The sequence below is a fragment of the Xiphophorus maculatus genome, chromosome 4 (genome assembly GCF_002775205.1).
Source record: "Xiphophorus maculatus strain JP 163 A chromosome 4, X_maculatus-5.0-male, whole genome shotgun sequence".
Classification (NCBI taxonomy): Eukaryota; Metazoa; Chordata; class Actinopteri; order Cyprinodontiformes; family Poeciliidae; genus Xiphophorus; species Xiphophorus maculatus.
In genome coordinates, this window is record NC_036446.1 from 17944031 (window position 1) to 17965408 (window position 21378).

At 39.1% G+C, this 21378-nt stretch overlaps 2 protein-coding genes across 2 annotated transcripts; one reads left to right on the top strand and one right to left on the bottom strand.

Annotated features, from left to right (window-relative positions):
• Positions 1 to 5689: 5689 nt before the first annotated feature.
• Positions 5690 to 11139, top strand: eif4g2 (eukaryotic translation initiation factor 4 gamma 2; the record flags this gene model as incomplete). The annotated part of the gene is made up of 20 exons (XM_005812109.3): positions 5690 to 5754; positions 5878 to 5934; positions 6211 to 6336; positions 6441 to 6543; positions 6620 to 6751; positions 6832 to 6898; positions 6982 to 7133; positions 7218 to 7328; positions 7413 to 7595; positions 7695 to 7833; positions 7929 to 8092; positions 8186 to 8293; positions 8375 to 8479; positions 8566 to 8661; positions 8743 to 8958; positions 9042 to 9300; positions 9384 to 9588; positions 9665 to 9873; positions 9960 to 10081; positions 10188 to 11139. Coding segments are annotated over 20 exons (2685 nt in total), but the record flags the coding sequence as incomplete, so codon positions are not given.
• Positions 11140 to 11186: 47 nt separating this feature from the next.
• Positions 11187 to 20777, bottom strand: ctr9 (CTR9 homolog, Paf1/RNA polymerase II complex component). The gene is made up of 23 exons (XM_023332103.1): positions 20604 to 20777; positions 19025 to 19123; positions 18651 to 18890; positions 18454 to 18571; positions 18281 to 18370; positions 17551 to 17807; positions 17365 to 17472; positions 17038 to 17274; positions 16730 to 16948; positions 16452 to 16635; positions 16273 to 16361; positions 16010 to 16195; positions 15237 to 15324; positions 15008 to 15156; positions 14813 to 14929; positions 14574 to 14719; positions 14415 to 14486; positions 12901 to 13036; positions 12663 to 12818; positions 12422 to 12567; positions 12248 to 12341; positions 11985 to 12097; positions 11187 to 11906 (listed from the first exon to the last, which is right to left on the bottom strand). The coding sequence occupies exons 1-23, from the start codon at positions 20646 to 20648 to the stop codon at positions 11531 to 11533; spliced, it is 3465 nt and encodes a 1154-aa protein (XP_023187871.1). The 5' UTR covers positions 20649 to 20777; the 3' UTR covers positions 11187 to 11530.
• Positions 20778 to 21378: the final 601 nt, after the last annotated feature.

The following is a 21378-nucleotide window of genomic DNA, read 5'->3' on the forward strand; positions in this document are numbered from 1 at the left end:
TCCACAATATGATATTAAAATTTAGTACAGTAATTTTACCTAACTCTGTACATTTGCAGTATTTTACAGCTAATTATTTGGTGTCAGAATTTCAAAACAAAACTATTGTGTAACATAGAAAGCATTAGTTAGCATTGGTATTATAGATATCACCTGTTTTTTTTATGTTTAATTTAGCAAAACATCAAAACATTATGTTCAAATGAAAACATACATTTCTTAGAGGTACAGATTTAACATTTCCTGGAAGTGAATTTGTCATTTATCCGACATTACTTATGAATGATAGTTCAAGATGTAAAGAATCTGTTACTTGTGTGGTGAACTAAGAGCAAGGAATGTTGAGTCTAGACTTGTGAGAAGGAGACAAAGAAAACATCCTGCGCGGGTTTCAAAGAGCTGGAACAAGTTTCATCTCGTCCTTCAGGGTTTCACTGCACACTGGTAGGATGTTCTTCACAGCCTGAGAGCAGAAAGTAACAAAAGGTTAGATTCATATAGTGAATAATAGAAAACTCTGGAAGATGACATTTCACACTCTGTTACAGACTAATTTTCTTCTTTGGCTTTTGGCTGGAGTTGAATATGAAAATGATTGTTACTGTTTTTGTTTTAGTTATTTTTATTGCTCATATCCTCCTGTTTGTTGTATTTTAAGTTTTAAACTTTCACACTATATGTTATTTTGCTGTTTTGCACACTTGAATTTCTCTTGGTATTTTAAATGTGCAGAAGTTAAATGGATATATAACTGAATCATGTAATGTAAACTTTATCTAAGTTTTATTTTAATTTAGGTTTTCTTGTGCAATAGGTTTGTATATACAGAATTAATTTAACTTCTCTGGGTTTGTCCAAATCAAAAACACATCATGAGATTTATTTTTCATTTGACATTTATCTGTTTTATGAGGTACAACATAGATCATCTCATGTATATCTAATGTAGATGATAATGTAGAAGACAAACATTCACATCTGTAACTTTTCTTAAGTAAAGAGATAACTTATTTACTTATCTAGTTTGTTGCATGAAGATACCATATCAGTTCAATTAATGATGCACTTCAAGTTGTGCATTATAAAGTTTGAATTCAGCATCTGTTTACATTTTATAAAAAGTTCAAACAAGATTTAAACCAGATCAGTACAAAAGTGAAGCTCAGATCAAAGAGAATCAATCTAAACCAGTAATATGTTAACTAATAATCACAGATGCTCTGACAGGAGCAGGAGTTTTTCTGGAAAGCAAAACTATGTTGTTATCTTTTACTGGCACAGTGGGCTTAATTAACTTGGACTGTTTACTGTGAGACAACTGGCTTCATTTGGCTTTTGATGAATGATTGAAGCTCTGCAGGGGTGAAAAAAATCAAACAGAGAATGTGAAGACAGACGTTGAATGAATTTTTGGCTGGTAGAGGAAAATGATCAAATAAACACGCTGAGACATGCGTCTCTGTGAGTGATGCAGTCCATAATGAGTGAGTGTCACTGTGAATACCTGAAAAAAGACAAGTATTCACAGTGATACCTGTCTCAGGAAGTACAACTAGGTCCAACACAGCTGAATAAATAAATCTCAAACAGGCTTTTTAATCACTCCCTGTCAGCTGGATTTTATTAGTGTGTTAATAACATGGACAGGTGACTCTATGAAAGCAGAAATACTAAAACATTTACATAGATGTCAACCCATACACAGAAATATGAGACAACAGGGAACAAAAAAGACAACTTCAAAGTGTGACAAAGTAAACATGTTTGAAAGCACTGGTCTAACCATGAGAAAGACATAATTCCAGTTCTGTTTGTGCTTGAAACATGTGGGTATTATGCATGAAAACACACTGGTAATGCAAACCTGGCAGACAGACTAGACATGCAGGTCAACCCACATCATGAGTCAATGCACCAGCTCACCCTGACGGCTAATTATTGTCTAACAGTAACCAGCCAACAAAAAAAATTAATATTATTTTATATTAATATATTACTTATTTCTTAACTATGTTTTCTGTCATGGTAGCAGCAAAGATTAACACGCTCTTATAGTAGTTCTTGCAGCAGAGAGTAACCTGACCCAGTTAAATCTCGCCCCATTGGCAGGAAGTGACTCATCCTGCCAGATTTATGTGAACATGAAGACACTATCATTCACCCAATAAAACACACAATCCATTGGAGGTATTATGAATCTACACTTCTAGTCCACAGAGAAACAAATCAAACCCATAAAATAGATAACTGGCAGAAGACAGTTTTAATCTGGCAGTATGTGAAGCTTTTGTAGAAAACTCTGGTTAAGGAAAAGGAGTCTGGGATTATATTCTTATAGACCAAATTTATTCTATAGGACACATAAAATAAAATATTTCCATTTTCCTCTAACACAGTAAATGTAAGCAGAATACCATAAATTATTTTTGGCAAGTAAAATCACATTGTCAGTTCTTTTTCAATAAAGATATACAAAACATTTAGAAGAAAATAAATGAGTACAGAAAATATTCCTTGTGATTTATTTTTAAATTAAAATGTTGTCTCTTAAAGTTGTGCACAAGTAGTGAACTCTCGTGATTGACTTTATTTGGACCGTTACCATTTTTTGAAATAAAATGAGGAACTACTTATGAATTTGACAGAAAATCAGTTAGTGTATTTATCTGACTTAAATTATGTGAAGTTTAAATATGAGAACCCTATACAAAATCCAAAACAGGCCAAAAAACATTCAGTCAAATTGTTTTCCATCCAATGAAATTCAGTATTGTACAGTCAAGAACAAATTCAAATACACTTCCAAACCAGTTCCGCCCGTCATAATACAATGCAGTACAGTGACATTAGGTCGGTTAAAGAAAAATTGATTCAAAGAGGCCAGCATATTGCATTCAGGCTTCTCACAGCTGTCTAGCATCCAGAGCAAGCATGGGGCAAAAAGGGAGATGAAATATGGAGAAAGTTCTAGAAGAACATAGCCAAGGATGAGCAGCCATGTGACTTGGCTGGATGTGTGTTGTGAGCACAACAGGGTGTACAGTCAACAAGAAAACAAAGAATGAAAAGAAACTTAATAAATGGCAAAACTTTTAAGTGATATATAAACGGAGAGCAAAGAAAATAGCAGCTAGAGCAATTGAAAAGTGTCTGTGCACTCCTGAAGACTAAAAACATCAATACAGAAAAAGTTCAAGCAGTTTTATCTATGAACTTTATCAAAAGGAACATTTACTGCCAGTAGACTGTCTGCCTCAAGAAGAAACAGTAAACAGTCAAGGTGCCTAAAACCTAAGGCTATCTATTTTTAGAAATTCCAAGAAACACAAGCACTGAGTACAACATAGTCTATTAGGAAACCACAGAACTATGAGTTATTTAATTGAATGTCTTTAAGAGATTTATGTTTTATTATAAATTTAATAGTGGCAATAAGAAGACCTAAAACTAAAATAATCTCAAAAAGTAACAAAATTAGTTTTTAGTTTATTATTTCTTTAAAGCAAAGAAATATATAAATCTTATAACAATGGAAAGTTGGTGTAGTTCCCCTTAAATGCTGCCACAGTTGTATAGAAAACGCACCTATTTGACTGACAGGAAGCTAAAAACATAGGTTGTATTCTTAAAAATATTTGCTAAAGTTTGACAAAAGATGGGTGGAACAGAGGATGTCATCCCACAGTAGTGTGTGATCAAGCCTGAGACCAGGCTGAGGAGGAGGTAAAATGCTGTTGTGGTTGTGTATGGTTCTCATATGCAACACCAAGGCCCGTGTTTGTCAAATAAGTAAATTGTAAAATTCGCTCAGGGTGTGGTTTCTTCAGCTTCAAACATTGATTACAATAAATTATAATTTATTCACAATTGGCAGGGGATTTGGTAAATTTTTTCATGGGCAAAACTCACATGTTCAGCTCTGCAACCCAACCAACAATGGGCTTTATCTTGCAATTTTGAAATCGAATAAATTGTTATACACAAACTACAACAATCTGGAAAAAGCCACATCACCGCAAAGAAATAATGGCCCAAACAAAGATTTTCTAGCTTGTTCTTCTGAGTTTAGATAAATATGATCTTTCCTCGCTTCTGTAGCATTTTGGAATCAGCTGAATGCTTCACCTTTGTTGTGCTTGTTTATTTTTGTACATCCTGTTACAGACAGCAGTCTAGCGAAGACGCACCTATATAAATTGGAACAGTAAGAACACCGATATATTTTTCTATTTTTGTATTGTTCACCAGAAATTGTTGCTTTATTCTTATATTTGTGGTGGAAACCCGAAGACTGATAAGACCAATTCTGAAGAAGGAACGTGTTGCGAAATGTTTAAGACGTTCCTGAACGTGACGTGGCTCGGGCCGATGACGTTTCAGGTGGCGTGCCATACAAAAAGCATCCTCCGCGTGACGTACAGAAGCAGTCAGCAGTTCATCCCTTCCCTATAGTCTCATCTGAGCGTGTTGGTTTCCCAATTATTACATTACGAAACCGACTGGCGCCACGACAGTTTTTTGAACACTTGTTTTTAATCCGTCTTTATTTTCTACCTTTTGGTCAACCAGACAACACTTACGCTGACGTTCCTTTAGCAAAGGTAAGTTTCCGTCTCTTGTTTTCCTTGCTTAGCTTTACGTTAGCTAACCGACGCCTCGAGAAGGAAGTTGGTCGAGGTTATGTAGTTCACGGAAGAGTGAGAAAACTTCACCGTATCTTCTTATTTAGCTCGAACTTACACGTATAACGAGCTCTTGTTCGTTTGATGTAAAATACACAGTTGATACCGGAGGATGGTTGTTGGCCTTTTAGCCGTTAGCTCTGGTGTAGCTTCGAGAATCCCCCACCTCATCCCTCCTCAAAATGTCGCTGCCTGGACTTCCGGTGTTAGAACAAAGACCTCATAAAACCAGCTGATGGGAATTTTCCCCTTTCCCTTTTGAACTAATTCTTGTTCAGAAATATGTTTATAACGTATAACAAAGCAAGTAGTTGTGAAATTAAGGGTTTAGGTATGTTGGCAAACTCCTCAAATAGGTTTTGTAGAAATAAAACATCTGATTTGAAAGCGCTAAAAACCGAGTCCCCTAATAATATCTAGATAATCGCATGTTGTTTAAAGAAAACAAGAAGGTCGAACAGCTCATTTTCGGAGCGTGTCATTTCCAAAATGCGTCGGCAATGACACGAGTTAAAGTAGATTTTGATCATCGTTCCCCCAGTTATATTAAGTTTATGTGGAAGTTGCTGAAAGCGTTTCCTGCTTTTCGTGACTTGGTTAAAGTGAACTGGTCTGCATGGATCAAGTAAAGTGTTTTATTTTTATCAACGTATGCCAGTATTGCTGAGGGTTTATGGCTTGGCTAACGATGACGTGATCTTTATACCGAGAAGAAATAGGATGACATTACGCCATGGTCTTGTTTTGTTCCACTTTGGTGCTAAGTTAGCATGCTAGCTTCCCTATAGCCTACTACACGTGTTGACGTTCATATGCTCCACTTCTCGGTTAGAATCGGTTTAAATTGTTCGTAAAAGGGAACAGATTTCTGTTCTTGATTCTAACAAACTAAATGAATCCGATTGTGATCGCTTATCTTTTTGGCTCTTTGTTAATCTTTTTTTTTTTTTTTCTGTCTGCCTCCAGGTCGTTTTTTCCAGCCCCTACACTTTGCTTAATTCTTTACTAAAATTCTTTGCCAAGCCGCCAAAGTGGAGAGTGTCGTCGCACCAGGGGGACCTTCTCGTTTCAGGTACTCGGCATTAACATCACATCACACTTGCTTATCCTGATTCTCTGCAGCTCAACCCAAAAAGGACATAAAGCCAACCTTTCTGATGTTAAAATGCATTTTCCCCTGCTGTTTGTTTTACAGTGTAGGGGGAGGAGGTGGGGGTGCACCTCAGCACTATCCCAAGACTGTCTGCAACGGGTGACTTTTCTATTTACTTAACACCCATAAGTTATTTTGTTTAGATTCAAATAAAAAATTTAAGTAGTATTGAAAGATTTACATGGGTTTTTTTTCCACATAATGAGCCTTCCTTTCATATCATGCCAGTAAATGGGAATCTTTCTCTGAAATCTGTTGCTAACATTAGACATGTACACATGAGTATCAGGCTGTGCATCAAAAATAAATTGGTTAGACATTGTTCTGTTTGCATTGTTGTACTTACCATGTTTTTTTTTTTTTTTTTTGTAACAGCGAGTTCCTGGGGAAAACCCCAGGTCCTGGCGTTCAGAGATGGATTCCTTCACGAAGCACTAGACGAGATGCCAATTCCTCCAGCGAGAAAGGAGAAAATGATGCTACCTTCAGGAAAGTAAGAGGGTAAGTTAACACTTGTACTTTCAAAGTTGTTTTAAAGTTTCATGGCTCCAAGTATATCTTCATGTTTTTGCTTTTTTTTTCAACAAATATATATTTTTTCTCAGCATACTTAATAAGCTGACCCCTGAAAAGTTTGACAAACTGTGCCTGGAGCTCCTCAATGTGGGTTTGGATACAAAAATTGTCCTAAAAGGAGTTGTCTTGTTGGTGAGTATCCTTATACATATTTTTATTTGTAGACATGCTGAACCAGTGATGAATAATATATTGTATTTATGTTAAGATTGTTGACAAGGCCCTTGAAGAACCCAAGTACAGCCAGCTTTATGCACAACTATGTCTTCGCCTGGCAGAGGATGCACCAAACTTTGAAGGCCCATCAGCAGAAAGTCAAGCAACTCAAAAGCAAAATACTGTAGGTTTTAAGCAATATTTATATTTGTAGGCTCTTGGATGTGTTGGAGCCAACTTATATTTTTCTTTTCTTGTTTGCAGACCTTTAGAAGGCTTCTGATCTCTAAACTTCAAGATGAATTTGAAAACCGTGCCAAGAATGTTGATGGTGATTAAATCTTACTGTATTTTTTAAATATGTATATTATTAAAAACTAATTCTTTCCATCTAAAAAATATCTTTTTATGTAGTCTTTGACAAACATGACAACCCGCTCACCTCTGAAGAGGAGGAGCAGCGTGCTATTGCAAAGATCAAGATGCTGGGTAACATCAAATTCATTGGTGAACTTGGCAAACTCAATCTTATCCACGAATCCATTCTTCACAGATGTATTAAAACAGTAAGTTTTAATATGCTACATGTTTTTGTAATAATCAGATTGATGTGTAAGGAATCTAACTTGTGCTCTTAAAAATGTTTTAAGCTTTTGGAGAAGAAGAAGAGAGTCCAACTTAAGGATATGGGTGAAGATTTGGAATGCCTCTGTCAAATAATGAAAACTGTGGGACCTAAAATTGATCATTCAAAGGCTAAGGTGTGTAAACTTAAATGGGTCTAACAATGGCAACTGTTGTCTGGTCTGATGTTATATTGAAAACTCTTCAATTTCTCTTTGCAGTCCCTGATTGATCAGTACTTTGGACGCATGCAATCCTTAATGAACAACAAGGATTTGCCAGCAAGGATTCGCTTCCTGTTGCAGAACATGGTGGAGCTGCGAGAAAACAACTGGGCTCCTCGCAAAGCTTATGTGGACAACGGGCCAAAAACCATTCACCAAGTTCGCCAGGACGCTGTAAAGGTTAGACAGTGCTTCAGTAATTAGCTTGGTGACTTTTTTTTTTTTTTCTTAAGTTTTTTTTAATTTGCTCACTCACTAGAGATATTTTTTGCTCTTTAGGATTTGGGTGTGTTCATTCCACCATCCAATGATGTGATGAGGAATGACTTCTTCACAGACCATAACTCCTTCCTGCCATCAAGGAGAGTTGAAAGAGAGCCTCTCGGTGGGCTCGCTGACATGTTTGGACAACTGCCTGGTATGTTGGCCATTTTTTACCCTGATAGAAGTTTTACTACTTCCTAGAGTCATTAAAATATCAGACGGCAAAATTGAATGTCTGTCTTTGAACAGGGATTGGCATTGGAACTGGTCCAGGAGTGATTCAAGACCACTACTCCCCCACCATGAGTCGTCATCGTGCAAGCCCACTGTTCAATGGCCATGTGGGAAATGGCAACGCTTCACACCAGCCTCAGTTTGAACCAGGAAGCAAGCCATTCATAAAGCCAAATCAGGTAAGACTTGTAGCTTTCCTTGTTTAATTCTCACTTGCAGTGTTTAGCACTTGAATTAAAACAATTTTCTTTTTTTTGTTGTTTTTTTTAAAGGGGCAGAATTCACCAGTTTTCAGCCATAAACAGAATCACTCAGTACAAGTACAGTCGAAGGATGTGGGTCCAAGGTTCAGCAAGAAAGGAAAACTCAATGCTGATGAGGTACTGACTCTTGTGATGGCAAGAAAATCTAAAAATTTTGGCTGTGAGTTAAGTTTATACCACTTTGTGTTTGTCTTATAGATCAGTCTGAGGCCGGCTCAGTCCTTCATCATGAATAAAAACCAAGTGCCAAAACTGCAGCCACAGATGATTTTGATGCCTCAAACTGGTTCTCCAATCGGACAGGTAGCCTCCCTTTGTTTAAATAAAGCTTCCATGGTGCTTGAAGTGTTGCAAGGTGCACTTAAAATTTTTTTTCTTTTTTTTTACAGCTTGGCCTCAAAAGTAATCCTCCTCCAATCCAGGAAAAGCCAGCAAAGTCCAACAAAAAGGCTCCACCAACTAAGGAAGAGTTGCACAAAATGACAGTGAGTTTCTCATGGTTCAAGCTCGACTTCCTTCCTGTAAAGTGTTGCGTCATTCAATAAAACTTGTCTTTGTCTTTTTAGGATACACTTATGACAAACTATCTGAATGGGAAAGACATCGAGGAGGCTGTAAGCACTGCAAAGGAAATGAGGGCGCCCAATTACTTCTTATCTGAGATGCTGAACAAGATGATCATGTTCACACTCGAGCGGTCTGACGAAGACAAGGAAAATGCGAGCAAACTGATCCATGCTCTCTCCACAGAGGGAGTCATCAGCCGTGAAAGCCTTCTGCCTGTGAGTGTCCTCTGATAAACGGGAAATGCTCGATCGTTCAGCTGAATATCAATTAACCCAAACTTTCTTGGATTTCTTTGTAGGCCTTCTTGCGTGTTCTGGACCAGAGCCATAAGATCGAGGAAGAAATCCCTCTGGTGAAATCCTACCTGGCCCAGTTTGCTGCTCGAGCTGTAATCGCCGATCTGGTCAGCATTGACGACTTGGCTCATCAGCTGGAGAATGGTACCCATTTCCCCCTCTTCCTGCTGTGCCTGCAGCAGATGGTCAAACTGAAGGACAAAGACTGGCTGGGCGACCTGTTCCAACAGAGCAAGGTCAACATGCAGAAGATGCTACCTGGTACGCTCGTTCTGTTTACATGTACAGTTGAAGTAATTTTTTTCTAGCTGACAATTTATTTTATAATTTTTTTTTTTTATCAGAAATTGACCAGAACAAGGATAGGATGTTGGAGATTTTAGAGGGCAAAGGTCTTGGCTTTCTGTTCCCACTGATGAAACTGGAGAAGGAGCTGCTGAAGCAGATTAAAGTGGATCCGTCACCACAGTCCATCTACAAGTGGATCAAAGACAACATCTCACCCAAACTTCACACCGATAAGGGCTTTGTCAACATCCTTGTGACCAGGTAAGGGACAAAGCTTCTGCTGATAAAATAGCAGTCTTCAAGAGCTCAAGTTGATGGGTTTTGTCGTTTCTGCCAGTCTTCTGCAGTACATTGCTTATGAGATCAACCCAGACGACGATGAGGAGCAGCTCGCAGCACCCAGCAAGGAGCAGCTGGATGAGGAGAAGCAACAGCTGCTCTCCTTCAAGCCAGTCCTGCAGAAGTTCCTCCATGATCACATTAACCTGCAAGTCAGTGCGCTGTATGCCCTGCAGGTCCACTGTAACACAAAGAGTTTCCCCAAAGGTGTGTATTTGATTTTAGTTTTCTCCAAAGTGATTTAATGTTGCTGTGTGAGGCTTTTTGTGTAATCCTTTGTCGTCGTGCTTTAGGCATGTTGCTGCGCTACTTCGTGAACCTTTACGACATGGAAATAGTCGAAGAAGAAGCCTTCCTCTCATGGAAAGAAGATGTCACAGAGGAGTATCCTGGAAAGGGGAAAGCTTTATTTCAGGTAAATTGAACCAGAACTTGCCACCTGATTCAATTTTTATTTATGTATTTTTATTTATGTATTTTTTTTTTTAAACCACTGATTGACGTTTTCCTTTTTGACGCAGGTGAACCAATGGCTGACCTGGCTGGAGACAGCTGAGGAGGAAGAGTCAGAGGAGGAAGATTACTGAGGGAGATTAGTCAAAGCCATGTGTTATTAGAAAGCAACGAGTTAAATATTATTTTTTTCCTTGTCTTGTCCTTTCTTTTTTGTTTAGTTGCAATTGTTACAACTCATTCACAAAATGCTTCGCCAAATCCAACTGGCTTCATCTTGCTGTATGTACCTCCTAGAGCTTCCGTCTTGTTCGATGTCTCGCAGCAATGGTTGGCGCATTTCAGTCATCTTGGGATCAGGAGTAGACAGTGAATTAAGGAAAACATATTGTTTGACCTGCTCTGTTGCCCCTTTTGTTTCTAGTCGGAGTAACGAGTGCAACTTCCTTAAACTGTTTACAAAGACCAAGACTTTTCCTTGTTTTTTCTGCATTTATAATTCAGATTTTTGATGCACTTTGCTTAACATCATGAGTTGTTGCAATAGTGAAATTCTTGATTATTTGCTTCAGTTTAATAATTAAGGGCCTTTATTTAGCTTAAATTTTCTAAAAGAAATCTTAATCTGTAATGAACAGTTGTGGTCAAGCTTACTTGCACATTATCTTTTCACATTTAGCTGAATAAATCAAGATCTTTTTAATGTATGAAACGTTTCTTTCCTAGAATGAATCGGTGTGGCCTTTTTAATTTATCAGTTCGTATAGATATACCTCTAAAGTGTCTGACTATACTTGAATGTCCTGATTTTTGACATTTGTACAGCTAGAGCAGATGTAACTATGCTGCAGCTGTTAACCACTTGTAAAAATGACATCTGTTTGCAATATTTTTAAAGGGTCTTTTTATCATGAAATTGAGAATATGCTGTATGTGTACACCTGCGCCTTTAAATGTAATAAGTGCTCGAAGTTCAGTGTACAACTAAAGATCAATCTTGAATAAAGTTGGACTGTTTAATTCTCTGCCTCAATTTTTCACTGTGGTAATCAGAACAAAGAAGCATGTGGTTTCAAGATACTCGTTTTAATGTTTTGTAGGTTTTATTTACAATTTGACCTTAAAGGTCAAATTTGGGGCAGTTTCTCACTGCACAGCAAGAAAAGTGAAATGGCAAATCATCCTACTTCTAAATTAACGCCAAGTTTGGTTTTCAGAGTTGTCATTAATTTCATTGGAGCAATTTCCCACTTGGATTAAAATATCACTTCAATTTTAATCAATTTTTAACAAAAAATCTTTAAAGAAAAGGTTTGTACCAAGTAAGACATTGAAAACATACTGAAAGCTAACAAACTGAATCCATGTTTTAACAAAAATGTTCCTCAGCATTTAATTAAATCTGAGTGACCTAATCGCTGTCGTCGTTATTTGACGCCTCCTGTTCTGAGCCGTTGTCGGAGCGCCGTGGCGACCCTTCGTTGTCTGATCCAGCCTCGGAGCCTCTGTCCGAAGCAGCCGCAGGTGAGGCGGCTCTCGATTCGTCATCTGATCCCGACTGGCTCCTCTTGCTCTCGTTGTCTGACTGCTCAGAGTCGGACTGCCGCTGTACCCTCCTCTTCTTCACTGGTCGGTCGCTGCCAGAGTCGTCGTCTGAGCCGACGGAGCGGCGAGGGCTTCCCGCCTCGCTGCCGGAGCGATTCCTCCCACCATCTGATTCGCTGTCGGATGCTATGCGCTTCCTGTGACCGCCTTCGTCCTCAGACCCCGAGCCGCTGTCCCGGGTTCTGTTGGATCGAGATGCACTTATGAACATTTCATTGACTCATCTTTCAGTTTCTTTCACTGCTGCTGCAGGCGCTCACCTGTCTTCAGCTATTTTCAGTCCGTCCTCATCTGACGAGGATTCAGAGGAAGAGATGATGGCCTTGGACTTGATCTTCCCTTTAAGAGACGGTGGCATTCGCTCAGGCTGGGACTGAAATGACAGATCTCAACATCAAACACTCTTACAGAGTTCTCAGTAACTTTATGTTCAATTAAACATGAATTCATGGCTGGTTTTTCTACATTAATCAGGCTGTTCTTCCAAAAAAAACATTATAATGGCGATGAAAAACAAAAGCACCTTCTCAATCTTCTTGCGTCCTTCTTTGGGTTTGCGCTGCTTTTTGGGCCGAGATGCTGCTTCCTCATCATCGCTGTCATCTCCTTTTGCAGGTCTGAAAGGCAAGAATAAAGTTTATTCCACTTATCCACCTTAACATGCAGCAGAAAATGTAGCTAACCATAGCAGACCCACCTTCTCCTCTTCTTTTTCTTTTTATCTCCGTCTTCGCCATCCTCTTGCTCGCTCCCGCTGCTCTTTCTCCTCTTCTTCTTTTTCACTGGAAGGTCCTCATCCGAATCGTCATTAACAAAGTCATCCGCATCGCCTCCTTTCTTACGCTGAAGAGATCGAAACACGAGTTGAAAACGCCCGGTCACAACAAATGGCGATATTTTAATATGTTGTTTGGAGTCGTGTGCCGAGAAACACTTACACGCCCTCCACCTCCGCCTCCTCCCTTCTTCTTTTCTTTGGTCGCTTCTTTTGGTCCTTCCACAAACGTGAGCAAGTTCCTGGTCTTCTCCACAAACAAAGCTCTCTGCTCCAGGAGCTTCTTCTGCTCCTCTGCCTCTCTTTTTTGCCGTTCTTCCTAAATGTTAGTCAGAGCAAACAAGATACTCAGTCACTGAAATACAAAGAAAATGAAAGCAACATGTGTTTTCAGACGGTACCTGTTCTTTTAACATCTGCTGGCGCAGCAGGTCCCTCTCTTGCTCCTGTTTGGCACGAAGTTCCTTCTCCTCTTCGTCCTGCTTTCTGGCTCTGGCCACATGGTACTGAGCCTGACTCAGCAGGTCAGAGCACTGCCTGCAATCCCACAACACAACAGTATTAAGAATAAGACACATGCATGTAATAAAAGGAAACATAATTATCACAATATGCTGATGTTAGGACTGGAGCTGTAAAGTGTAAGCCTTGGGATCACTGACAGGGAAAACAAATTAGGAAGGAAATCATCAGGGTCCAGAAATGATTGTTTTATTAAAATATGTGGTTGTATGTACAGGGTTTCTGCTAGTTTAGTAGATTTTTTTAAAAGGTAATTTAAGTCTTATGTGAAATATTAAAAAGTGATTTACCCAAGTGCACTTAACTACCATAACTTGTACTAAGCATACGTAATTACATAAATTAGTGAAAATGTGGCTTCCAGCTTCTGCATGTGATTGAATTGTTTAATACCACAGTTACCAAACCTTTGTGCCTTTTACACAATAGCTACCAAGAGTAGCACTGAAATCTGCTTCTTTCCAAATCCTGTCATTTAAAAAAGCTTGAAGGAGCAGGTGGAGGATAAGATGACAGAAAAGATTTTTTTCATAAGCAGATTTCTCCAGCTGGTTTGTGGAAACAGCTGAATGTCAGGCAGTAAATCCCTGCTGTACTTGATGAGCTTCTGGCTAATTCCTATTTTTTCTAATTTCTCAAAATTCCAATAAAAAAAACAACAACAAAAAACAAGACGTAAAAATGTAAGGTGTGACTAACCAAAATGAAGACATGCTGGGACTTATGGACATATTTCAGGCTTTGAAGCAACAATCACCAGCAGAATTTGTATCACATTTCCAAAGGATGCACCAATTGCAGTTTTCTGGTCAATCACTAAAAGGCTTGCCAATTTTCCTTTTGGCTGATATAGATTTTTATTTATTTGAAAATATTTAGGGTGACTTATTAATCGCTCACATGCACACATGACCTGGTGGGCGACTCAGTCAGTCATTCTCACAGCAGAGTAAAAGGAGACAGTCGTTGATTTTCAGACCTTTGTCGATGTGGATAAGATCGCCCAAAATTAGGAAATCTGGGTCGATTTATCGGTGAACCCCTTATAATGTTCACCCTTTTTTCTTATGTTCAAAGGAAAGTTGGGAGTTTTACAGGATATAAAATCCTCATCGTTAGTATCTTGACGTTACAACAAGCTCTGAAGTAACTACTCATTTTATTCACATATATTTTTCTTAAATGCTAACTAGATGCAAAATTAAGCTAGTTTCAGCCTTATGTGAATTTGAGCCTAAGGTAATATAGTTTAGATGTAGAACTTCTGATGGTCTGTTGTTCAGGTGAGAGCCCGCTGTCAGATGACTTCCAAACAAGAGCACATAACTGAGATCTGACAACGCAGGTCGGATGCTAGCTCCAGGTCTGAACAGGTTCATGGAGTCGGTCTTACCTGGCCTCGGACGCAGCAAGAGCGAGGTCAAACCTCATCTTGTCTCCAGCTTTGCTCAGGTAGCTGAAATATCTGTGTGAGGAGAAGGAGATGGAAGATGAAACTCAACAATTCCTGAGAAACAGTCTAAGGGATGGAGAAAAGAAATCGTGAAAGTACCTGTGAGCCAGTTCGAGCTCCTTCACAGCACTGAGCACGGCCTTTAAATTGCTCTTCTCATCTTTCAGCACTAGAGTGGCGAGTCTCTGAAGCACCAGAGCCACGTTGAACATCAGCACCGTGTCACTGGGAGCCACATGCCGAGCCTTTTGGGCCACACATCACAGTCAGGTTATGCTTATCTGATACTTTCAGGTAAAAAATAAAAAATACAAAAAAGAGCAGCTCATCTATGTTACCTTCAGCAGCATCTGCTTACAGTCCTGGAGTTTCCCACATTTGAAGAGAGCTCTTGCAAGATATAGCAGCACCTCTGTGTTCTGGTATTTGTAAAATTTCTTCAAGCAGTTTTCATACTGTGAGGCAGAAAGGAGGATAAACTGAGTTATACCTGTACGAAGAAACAAAACGGTAAGGATTAGGAAGCCTCTTACCATCTGCACAGCACTGATGTACTGCTTCTGCTCCACGTAGATGTGAGCCAGATTCAGCCACACGTCACTGATTTCTGCTGTGGCTTCTCTCACCTGGGCAAACACGTCGCGCGCCTCTCGGAAATAACCTTTGTGAGCGAGGACAGCCCCTGGAGAGACAGCTTTGTGTTTAGAAGCATAGGGGAAAAAATGCCAAATAACTAGCAAAAGGACATAAGGATGAAATTACCGATGCCGTTAGCAGCATAGAGATTTTTGGCGTCATTTCGCAGGACTTGTTTGTAGATTGCCAAAGCTCGATCCTGGTGTCTCTTTTCCTGTAAAGATAAAATTTTCATTTTATTTGCTGCAAATAAAAATCGGTGGGTTTATATGTTAATATGGGACCTTCTGGTCACCAGTCACAGCCAGTGAATGAAAAATATTATTTGGCTTTGAAACCAGAAGAAACAGATTCAAATTAGTAATAATGCAAGTCGTTTTAAAAATTACAGCAAATGCTAAACATATGAATGCTTTTGTCCATCACGTGACTTTTTCTGAATTAAAGCACATTTATTTTTAATTTATTTTATTTGAGCTTTTTTATCCAGATTGTCTTAAGACTCAGGATCTCATTTACAAGGGAGACTTGTTTTGATAAAAAAAAAAAGTTACAAACACAGTACCAATACAAGTAATTAGTACATTTGACTCAATTAAATAAGCAAATAAAATAGGAGCTAAAAACAAGAGAAAGTTCCATAAGATTTGTCTTTGTGTTTTAAGAGAAATTTGAATTTTCCTAAAGGAATAAAAGTCTATAGTGGATTAATGACATAATATTTTTTTTCATCTCTGTCCACTTTAAAAATAGGGGGGGAAAACTCCTTAATCAGAAAAATAGTAGGCTGTCAACAAAGAAACAAAAATAAAACCTTCTAGTTAAAGGATAACACTTTGCAACTCCTCTACACCCTTTCATTCATTCGTTTGTTGGATAAACATAAACTCTGCTGGTACCTTTTCTCTGTCTCTGGTGGGCTGGTGCAGAGTCTGCAGCCACACGTTCCCCAGAGCCAGCATGGAGTACGTGTCGTTCTGAGTGGACGGCTGTTTCAGAATACGCTCAAACTTCTTCTGACCCGGCCCCCATTCCTGCTTGGCTAAGTGAAGATTTCCAATGAGTGACCAGGCATCTGGGTGATCCTGCACCAAACAGAAACCTCATCAGATCAGGGTTTTCACAAAATAAAGTTTTACAGCCACAAACCAACAGTTTGTACCTGATTAATCTGCAGAGCTTCTTTAAACCAGTCGGACGCTTCGTAGAAGTTCCCTTTGTCACGAGCCATCGCTCCGAGACGTAAATAACCTGCAGGTTGATAAATGAACAAAGTGCTCTTTTACAGGACACTGTCCTTATTTGTGAAACACAATTTCTAACGTGAAGTTGAACTCTTACAGTCCACGTAGTTCGGATGCTCCCTGAGGATGTTTTTATAGAGTTTCTCAGCTTCGTGGAACTCACACATGGCCTCGTACAAACGGGCCAGGTTGTAGGAGGTGGTGACAGAAATGGCGTTGTAGTAATGCTCGTCATGCTCGCCCTCAGCTTTAGCTCGGTCCAGGGATGCTAGAAAATATTTCTGTTTGGGATGGAGGAGAAATACAAGAGTTCTGGATGCCACAGAAGTTTGATATAAATTTGTCTTTTTGCTGGGAGCAACAGCAGTCTGCTACCTTAGCTTCCCCGAGGTTGCCAAGCCTGAAGTGCAGAGCCCCCAGGTTGTTGAGGATCTCGGGGGGAACATCGGCCTGCACCTTCTCCTGGAGGATGCGAGTGGCCGTGCCGTATGCCGACAACGCGCCCTGGATGTCGGTCTGCTCCAAGATCTGAGCCAGCTCAATCCACGCCTCCACATCATCTGGGTACTGCTCCGTCACCTTCTTCAAATGGCCCTAACAAACAAAAACAAACCGCTTTAAAGAACTGGCACCCATCATTTTTAACCAGGGAAGAGAAAAACCGGGTTGTGATGAAGACCTACTTTTGCAATGTCTCTCTTTTCCTGATCGTCAGACGTTGCGTAGAGGGATCCCAGGATTTTCATTGTTTCGTAGTTGTTGGGGTAGGCCTTCAAAACCTTTTCAAAGCACTGAGCAGCATTTTCCTTGTCTCTACGATACACATACATCTGTCCCAAACCAAAGAAAGGCAGCACAAAGGTGGAAGAGGCGAACTGAGTAGCCTGGTAGTAGTACTGAAACGCCTGGTCATAGTCCTCCTAAAGAGAAGTAAAAACAGAGACAGACATTTAAACACTGAAGACTCAGAACAAGTCAAATTTGTAAGACGGTTGAGATGGCAGCCTTACCTGCACATGAAATGAACGCGCCAACTGATAGCAGCTCTCAGCCTGCATGGCCTCGACTTCTGTGTTGTGGAAAGCATGGAGGGCGAGATGCTGGACCTTACTGTAGTCCTGCAGACAGAGAAGCACGATGATCAGCTGAACAATGCAGACTGAGGTTTGTGAAGAAAAGCCCAGCAACTAAAATACCTTTTTGAAAAAGAAGTGGTTGGCGAGGTGGTTGAGCACCATGGGGTTGCTGGGGTCGATGGTGTAAGCCCGTGACAGGAGCTGCACTCCGTTCTTAATAGACTCTGAATCTTTGTTGTTGAGCTCTAAAACGGCCAAACCAACCAGCGCTCCCACACACTTAGAGTTCAGCTCCAGGGCTCGACCGAACGCCAAACGGGCCTTTTCCAGTTTATTGAGCTTGACGAAGCAGTGACCCATCCCCAGTCTTACTTCAGCTAAACAGAGAGAGGAAACTCAAAACTCAGGAAACATTTATAGCATGATTTTTCTGAATCCCTAGAAGCAGGTAGAGAATTGATCTAAAGACATAAGTTCAAATTATTAACGCTAAAACAATTAGTCCTAATAAAGGGGTTTTCTCCCCAGAATAAATTAAGCCAAATTACATGATAGATTTGTTGTTTTGCAGTGTTAGATTATGTTTAAAAAAATCTATTTAACTTTGTACACATTTAGATCAACATCTGAGGTTTAATGCATAATGTTTCAGATGTCAGTGCTCAATCTACTAAATGCTTGTAAATGCATTAAAAGACAAAGTTTCCTATCTTAGTACAAACACATCGTTGTACTAACTTCTCAGTTAGGAAACGAATCCAGACTGATGAAGCTGCAACAGCAGCAGCAGAGGTTCTATATTCTGAAATGTAATGTTTCTGTGGGAGGAGTGATGATGCAACTTGTTTACCTGGGCAGCCAGGGTTTGTTCGTAAAGCCTTTTTATAGTACGCCAGTGCTCCCTTGTAGTCCTTCTTATTGAATGAGATGCAGGCCTTACCTTTTGAATAAAATTAGTGTTCATATTTTTTATTCATTACTCACAGTAGTCATAATCAATTTCCACATTGTCACATAACTTACCAAGCAAAGCCGGGATGTTATTGGTGGACTGGTTGAGCACAAAGTGGAACTGAGCATCAGCCTGGTCCATCTTGTCTCCTTCCAGCAGGCAGAAGCAGGCTCGCCCCAACAAATGGTTCTGATTGAGATAACGCGTTATATTACCTTCAAACATAAAATACCAGTGCTACAGCAGCTCTGCGCTAAATCTCTCCTACCTGATCATACATAATGATCTTATCTGCCATGGTGTAAAGCAGAGTAGCCTGCGTGATGAGCTCCTTCTTGGCATCTTTGTTTTTCTCTTTACGAGCCTGCTGGACATAATAAGCTGCTAACGTGTCCAAGCAGGTCATCTGGTCTTTCTCATGGTCTCTGTAGTCCAGGTTTCCATCGATACGCGCTGCCTCTAAAAGCTTGACAAAGTCCTCTGTTTTGCCTTGCTTGTAGTACTCCAACTAAAGAAACACACAAAAACAATATCCAGTTTCATGCTGCCTCACATGTTTTATTCTAATAAATGTAAATCTTTACATTCCCCACACGATATGTGGAAATAAAGTAATAATTTAAGGTTACAGAAGTGACTTACCGCCAAAGCGATCCAGATGTGCAGCTGTGTGTGTTCCTGCTTCAAGATGCTGATAACCTCATCTCCCTCTGGCAGCTGGTCGAAGTCGAGCTCAATAACCTGCACAACACAATTTGTTTAAGTTGTGATGCTGTTCCTGAGTCTGGCATTAAAGATGTGTGACAATGATCAATATAATGATTATGACGTTTCTAATCAACTCTGATTAATTAAGGCAATTTTTGCTATGTAGGCATATTGATTTACTAGCAACAAATTTAACAACTAAATCTTTAACAAGCAACAAACATTACTCTTTATTTTCCTTTTAAATCAAAACCATAAATAGGTCAGTTAATAAGTCTATGTAGGTTTGGTGATGTTAAATGAGCATACATTTTAACTAAAGCTGGAGAACATTATGTTATCTTAAGCTTTTCTCTGTATATACAGTAATGCTCTTTATAAACTTCCCAAAGTAGCCTGGGACCTACATGTATTTACTAGTCTTATTTATCAATTTTTGTTGCTGGTGTGTTAAGACACATACACCAAAGCAAATGAATCTAGCACATTGGAAACGAAGTGGTCAAAACAGCCGAGTCTTTCACAGTGCCGCAAGACTCTACAACTCGACTCAGATATTACTGAGTCAGGGGTCACTGGTTAGGACTAAATTTACATTAATGCATTCAATTGTCGTGTGCCATAAGGTAACATAGAATTTGCACAACATTGGTAATATGTCACATTTTTGAATATAACACAGACAAAATTGGCTGATTGACATATTTACAGCCATGGAAAATGGACAAGCATGTTGTGGAACCTAAAGCAATCAGTCCTAAATTAGTGGTTTGTTTTGTCTAGCAGAATCTCCAGGCTTGCGGTATTTGGAAAATATGCATCCGTGGTTTCTTAATTAATTTAAGTTTTGTGTTACTATAGTACCAAAATTTACTCAAACTTGTCAAACCACACTAGCTCATACTTAGTCATGCCATTATTTTGGAGTTTGGGAGATCTATTTTATTACATTACATTGTTATAGCAATACTTCAAATTAACATAAAGCTGTATGTTTTACATCAGCATAGTACATAATGTTCATTTTTATCTTGTTTCACAGTATACAGGCTAAAAATGAAAAATAATTAATAAAATACTTGTAATAACTTGGTGTTTACGCCTGTTTAAATTAAATCTACACATTTTTAAGATTTATTACCATATTAATCTCAGCAGCTGTAGACTTAAATATACTAGATAGTAAATCACAGAAAAAATATTTGAACTTTTGGTGCATTGACAAGCAACACCACAATAAATGAGATATAGGCTGGAAAAAAAAATTAAAATAGACATCAATTTGTCCATCTGATCATCTTTTCTAATACTAGTTGTACATGACTGTAAATTGTTTAAATTCAGATTATGTTACAAATATCAAAATTTAACGTAAACACAACACATTATTTAAAGCCGAGCCTCGGGGAAAGCTGAGTTCAATGTAGCTTCAGTTAGCATCAACTGCTAACATCACAGCAAGGTTCACCTAGAAACATCTGCAACAAAACACACATAAAAAAATAATATTTACCTCATCGGTGTCCCGCAAGGGGATCTCAATGGAACCCCGAGACATTTTGAATTCGGAAGGTAACTTCCTCTCAAGTTAGTTTTGTTTGGTGAAAAAAAAACAAAACAAAAAAAACGAGCAGAAAACATCCACTCCGTTGTTTGCTAGTAGCTACTTAGCGGATGGTGTCACCAGAAATAGGTCCGGCTGGATTAAACGCGAACCAAAACGTAAAGTTCCCCCTCAGAAGCACTGACACGCAATAATAATATTAGAAATAATAATACGGACAATACGCTATAATAAAAGTAAATTTAATTACGTACAATTATGAACAAATTGGGGAGCTTTTTTGTTTTTTGTATTAATGGAACTTGGTGTCATCTGCACCATTTATCCACCGGCGAGCCAAGCGGGGCATCATGAAGGCGGAGTTTAAAAATCATTTCAAGTAGTTCATCAGCCGCCACATAACAGGTGCGCGTTCAGAATGTTTAGTAAAAGATCATCAAATGGGGCCACTAATTGTCCCAAAAATCAAAATCTTGAAAATCCTTAGGATTTAAACAGCGTGATAGTATGTAGTTCAACTTTCCTAGGCAAAAACTGATTTGGCACGTTATGTATTCTCATAAATTAATATAAAAAATACGCATGCGAGACTGTCTAATTGTTATGAATAACACGTGTAGAACGAACAGGTGTGAAGCACTGGGTTCTACTTCTCAATTAATAAAATAACCTTGGATCGTCCTTCCCTGTGCTCTCTGGTTTCCCTCTTCTTTCAGATAGGAAA

What these genes read in the sequence shown, in the direction of transcription:
- ctr9 (XM_023332103.1), bottom strand. Translation starts at nt 20,648, where the DNA reads ATGTCTCGGGGTTCCATTGAGATCCCCTTGCGGGACACCGATGAG. An exon ending in CTTGCTGCGTCCGAGGCCAG is followed by an intron (nt 13,037 to 14,414) that starts GTAAGACCGACT and finishes GTGGGATTGCAG; the next exon opens with GCAGTGCTCTGACCTGCTGA. An exon ending in AAGAAAAAGAAGAGGAGAAG is followed by an intron (nt 12,342 to 12,421) that starts GTGGGTCTGCTA and finishes CTTGCCTTTCAG; the next exon opens with ACCTGCAAAAGGAGATGACA.